The following is a 5868-nucleotide window of genomic DNA, read 5'->3' as shown; positions in this document are numbered from 1 at the left end:
ACTTCCCTTCTTCCAATAAGTTCTCTTCATCTCTTCCCCTTTTCAATTCCTTTTTGCACCTTCCATTCCCTTTCCTCAATGTTCCTTCACGTTGTCTTTAAATTGTTGGTTCTCTTTAGTTGTTCCCTATCTCTAATTCCGCTGCATTATTTGTCACCTTATAATTGTCTTTTCTTTTTGCCCTTCTAAAGTGAACATTCACACTTACTTAACCACTTGCTTAAGTTCGTGTCCATTGGGAATCTTCTTGGGTACTCACCTTGAATTGATAATCTTAAAATCATAAACAAGAGCAACCAATTAAAAATGTGCAATCCTAAAATCAACTCACATCATAGATCGACTGACCGTGTGCTACATCAAGTAAATCAATAAATTAATGCACCATCTTCTGAGAACAAATTTATCACTAGATGACCTCGTTAGAAAACTCTTTCAAGGGAAAAAGAGCATCATCATATTGTTCAAAGGAAGACATTAAACGAAATATCTTAACTGAAATAAAACTTGAGATTTTCCACGTTCCACGTTCATGGGATGGCTCCTCCCTCAAGGGTTTCCAACTTATATGCTCCATTCCTCAACACCTCGATCACACAAAACGGGTCAGTCCACTTTGGAGATAAATTATTTTCCAACTGGTAGGGGTGGGCCTTTCGCATCACCAAGTCGGAAACCTTGAACTCTTGAGGTTTTGTCTTGGTCTTTAGCTTTAGCTCCACCCTTCTCTTTAAAGCCTCTGAGTTAATACGAGCATGTTCATGCACCTCGTCCAACAAATCCAGGTTTACCTTTCTCCCTTTGTTAGATTCCTCAACAGCAAAGCTTTGGAACCTAAGAGAATTCTCTTGTATCTCCACTAGTATCATGGCGTCTGATCCATATACCAAACTGAAAGGTGTTTCTTTGGTTGTTGACTATGGGGTGGTGTTATAAGACCACTGAATCCTGGGAACTTCTTCTGACAAAGTTCCCTTGGCCTTTTCCAACCTCCTATTCAAACCTCTCAGCAAAACTCTGTTAGCTGACTCAACCTAGCCATTTGTTTGAGGGTGTTCTATCGACGCGAATACCTGCTTTATTCCAAGCTCCGAGCACAACTTACCCAAATGTTGGCTGACAAATTGGGTTCCATTGTCGGACACTAGGCGTCTCAAAATCCAAAAACGGCACACAACGTTCTTCCACAAAAAATGTTGTACCTTGTAAGCAGTTATATGTGCAACTGGATCGACTTCAATTCGCTTTATGAAGTATTTGATGGCCACAATGAGATATTTCATCTGACGTATCGCCAAAGGGAAAGGACCTAAAATGTCTATTCCCCGCGTATGGAAAGGCCACGGGTTATAAATTGACTGCAACTCCTCGGCTGGCATGTGATGCCAATCAGCGTGCTTCTAACATTGTTCGCAACATTGTGCATACTTCACGTAATCCTCTTTCATGGTCGGCCAATAGTACCCGCTCTGATGACCTTCAATGAATGAGCTTGTCCTCCTATGTGACTACTGCAAATGCCTTCATGGAGCTCGACAATTATGCAAGCACATTGATCTACACTTACACATGTGAGGATTGAGTGGGTATAACTGTGACGAAAAAGGTTTCCATCTATCAAGGTATACCACCTTGCATTCCTCTTAACAATCTTGGCCTCTAGGGGACCAGCAGGAAGTAACCCATCATCGAGGTAACGCTTGTAAGGTGTCATCCAAGTGTTCGTGGTGTCAACCTGCAAAACCTCAAGAAACTCATCCCCTAACAACCCACAGGTGGTTATTCTCATAAACTTCAGGGTTTCCTAAATCATTGACCGATGTCTTTTCCCTTTTCTTGAGCTGACCTCTAGAACTTACACACGGTCGACAACGGTTGGTCCTCCTTGAGCTGTCTTGGGTGACTTTAACGTCTCCTGGATCACTGACCTCTATCGGCTTCCCTTCCCTTAGCTAGCTAGCTTAGACAACAGGTCTGCCCGGGAGTTGTGCTCTCTGGGAACATGAAAAAGATCAAATGTAGAGAAAACTACTCTCAAGATCTGCACGTACCTGAGGTATGAAGCTAGCTACGGGTCCTTAGCCTGATACTCATCTGTGACTTCCCCAGTGACAAGTAATGAATAACTTTTTACTAGCAAGCTTCGAGCTCCCAATTCTTTGGCCAACAACATCTCTGCTATCAAGGCTTCATACTCAACTTGATTATTGCTTGCTTTGAACGCGAATCTCAGAGCTTGCTCGATTAACAGCCCGCTTGGTCCCTCTAAAATGATCCCAGCTCCACTCCCTTGTTATGTTAGTTGGAGGATCCATCTATCGAAAGAACCCACTAGAAGTCATTAGGATCGGGTTGGGATCCTCAGACAAAAGTTTTACCACGAAGTCAGCGTACACCTGACCCTTGGTTAGCCCTCGCTACTCATATTGTATGTCAAACTCGGATAACTCCATCGCCCAACGAACCATCTGACCTGCTATATCAGGCTTTTGAAGGACCTTACGAATGGATAGATCAATCATCACAATCACGGTGAAGCTCTAAATGTAGTGGCGAAGTCGCCAAGCTGTAAATACCACGACTAAGGCGACTTTCTCAATGGCCTGATACTAGGTTTCCGGCCCCTGCAATACCTTACTTTGGCCTCTAGACTTTGTCTTGGTCTTGCAAAATGATCGAGCTGATTGCCCGATTTGTAATCACAAAATAAAGATGAATAGGAGTACCAGGGATTGGCTTACCAAGAACAGAGGTGGCTGGCCAAGTACTCTTTTAACTTGGTGAAGGCTTCTTCACACTCGCTAGTCCACACAAATCGGTTGTTCTTCTTGAGACATTGAAAATAGGGATACCCCTTATCGCCACTGGCTGAAAGGAAACGAGACAAGGCATCCATTCGCCCAATTAACTATTGGACCTCCTTCCCATTGGTTGGGCTTCTCATCCCTATGATTGTAGCACATTTGTCGGGGTTCGTCTATTTGTGGCCAGAATTCAAAAACTTATGAGCTCCTCTCGAATGATGAGGTGCTTATCTTCATTGAACTTTCTTCGCCTTTGCACCATGGGTTTGACCCTTTCATCCATGTTAACCTGATGGCATAAAAAATCTCGGTCTATCCCGAGCATATCTGCAGACGACCGTGCGAAAGCATTCATATTTTCTGATATCACATCGGCTATTTTATCTTCCAACTCTTTACACAACGAGGTGCCGAGCTTGAACTTCTTCCCTTTTATGTCCCTTTCCTGAACCTCTCCAGCAAGTTCAAGTCGTCTCTTATTGAGGACATCCGCCTCTGCAATCCATTCTGCATCTCCTGCTTGAATAGCGATTGTGTAAGTTCCCCCTCGATTCTTCAAACTACTCTCGTAGCATTTTCGCGCCGTCTTCTGATCAACCTTTATGGTGATCACTCCTCCCTCAGTAGAAGGCAACTTCATCTTCATATGGACGATTGAAGCTACTGCACCTAACCTATTCAAGGAGGGTCGCCCCAAAAGCAAATTGTAAGCAAAAGATGCGTTAACTACAATGTACTTGCTGGTAATTGTCATGGCTGCATTTTCATCAGAAAAGGTCGTCCTCAACTCAATGTACCCTTGGACCTCTACCCGATCTCCTGCGAAGCCGACCAAACACCCATTGTATGGCCTCAACTGGTCAGGAGACAACTGCATATTGGTGAACGTTCCCCAGAACATCACAAAAGCCAATCTTCCCTGATTGACCAAGACCCTATGCACCTTTTGCCCTATCGTGACGACAAATATTATCACCGGATCATCCTCATGAGGAAAAACACCTTCCAAGTCGAAACTTGTGAAGTAGAGAGCGGGCTCCAGAGGATGATCAGGTCTCCTCGTCTCCAAGGACATCACCGCTCGTGTGTATTGCTTATGTTTGGAAGATGAGATTCCTCCTCCGAAAAATCCTCTTGAGATGGCGTTCAGCTCTCCGTAGACCGGTGTCTCATATGTTTTGTCGACATCTCAAACACTCAAATAGTACACTATAAGATTTCAACATCTCTAACACTAAAATAATATACTATATGATCTTGATATCTCATATATTTAAATAGTATACCATAGAATCTCGTTATCCAACATTTGATAATACACTAGGAAACCTCCTTATCCACGTAGTTATTTTGATTCTCAATAACACATTACGAACTTCATCTCTATAAATATATTATTTCATATGCTTAAGAAGCAAGATACATGGATAACCATAATTTTCATGATAAATTAAACCCTCGTGATGTAGAACTACATTCCATAACTATAGGAGACACTAATATTTTGTTTGTTTTCGCGATTGTACTATTACATAAAAAGAAAGGTACAAAATATGCATGTTTTTTTTTCTCGATTTATAATAAAAACCAAAGATGGATTTTGAGAATAGGCATTTTTCGCAAACTCAAAATAGTGAGAAAAAGCCAACTAACATAATCAACAACATAATGTAATTAATAACAATAATAATAATAATAATAATAAATATTAAATAAAATAATAAAAATAGTTAAAATTATAAAATAATAATAGAAAAAATATAATGACAAAATAATATATTAATTTAGACAGTTACACTTTTTTTTTCTTTTTTTTTTCACTCCTTCCTTTGTTTCCAATCTGGAATTCAAACAGAAAAAAGGAAATCCAAAATAAACAAACTTGGCCGTTCTCCTTTCGTGGTGCAGCATCACATCCGTACATCTCCGTACTTACGAATTTTCAAATTTTTTTCTTATTAATTTATTTATTCTTTTCAACAACAAATTTGAATTGTCGTACGCCCTGCTGGACTGCAACGAATCTGTTGTAAGTACGTTCTCCGGCAGTTCCAGTTGAAGTATATCCTGTTAAATTAAATAACTAGTTAATTTAAAGTGTGTGTGGGTTTACAAGTGATTAGGATTTTTAAAGATGAAAATATTAATTATTATTAATTTTTTAATTAACAAATGGACAAATCATAACTGTCGTTAATAATTTTAGCCTCAAAATAAAAAAAAATAATTACACATTTTATAACTGAAATTTTACACTTTCACAAACTTTATCACTTAAATTTTAAAATTATATAAATTTTATATTTTTATCAATTAACTATTAGTTTACCAATGGTGTTGGATTGTGACAAATTTAAGGTGGCTTCCAAGCATAGATGCAATATATATATATATATATATATATATATATATATATATTTTAGTTATTAAAGCATAACAAAAATTAAATTAAAAATGCTTAGTTTCATATTTTATTACTAAATTTTCATCTCCATAAGTTTTATTATTTGAATTTCAAAATTATTGTTTTAATTTTTCGTCAGTTGGATGTTAATTTACGAATATGATGACGTGATCAATAAATGGAGTAGGAAAGTGACAATCATATTATTAATAATGTGAGTGGAAACATTTTCATTATAAATTAATAATTAATTTAATTTGAGTGGAAACATTCTAGCCAATATTTTATATTTTTATAAAATAAAAAAGAGGTTGTCTACTATATAGAAAATGAAGAAAATGTTACAATTAAATGTAATAACACACTTTTGTGTTTTAGTTTAAGTGTGAGGTGAATGAATCACGTCATTTTGTACTATAATATGAATATGAGTAACATAGCAATGTCATTTCTTTGGACAAAGTTAAAAAATGTTGGGAAAATGTGAAAAGCAAAAATAAAGTTTGGAAGAACAATCACAAATCGAAGACAATTGTTGAGTAGCAAAAACCTAACATTGTTTTTTTAGTAACAACAAAGAAATTATCTAACACAATTTATGAATGGTTTGTAAAAAAATCACATAATGATAGTAATAGATGGAAAAATGGATAATCAAGT

The 5868-nt window shown here is 37.7% G+C and overlaps 1 protein-coding gene across 1 annotated transcript; it reads right to left on the bottom strand.

The window, feature by feature from the left end:
• Window positions 1–2994: 2994 nt before the first annotated feature.
• LOC137817412 (uncharacterized) lies at window positions 2995–3879 on the bottom strand. The gene has a single exon (XM_068620705.1). The coding sequence runs from the start codon at window positions 3877–3879 to the stop codon at window positions 2995–2997; it is 885 nt and encodes a 294-aa protein (XP_068476806.1).
• Window positions 3880–5868: the final 1989 nt, after the last annotated feature.

This window comes from Phaseolus vulgaris, unplaced genomic scaffold, assembly GCF_000499845.2.
Source record: "Phaseolus vulgaris cultivar G19833 unplaced genomic scaffold, P. vulgaris v2.0 scaffold_48, whole genome shotgun sequence".
NCBI lineage: Eukaryota > Viridiplantae > Streptophyta > Magnoliopsida > Fabales > Fabaceae > Phaseolus > Phaseolus vulgaris.
The sequence above is the reverse complement of the archived record's forward strand: the minus strand, read 5'-3'. Positions and strand labels throughout refer to the sequence as shown.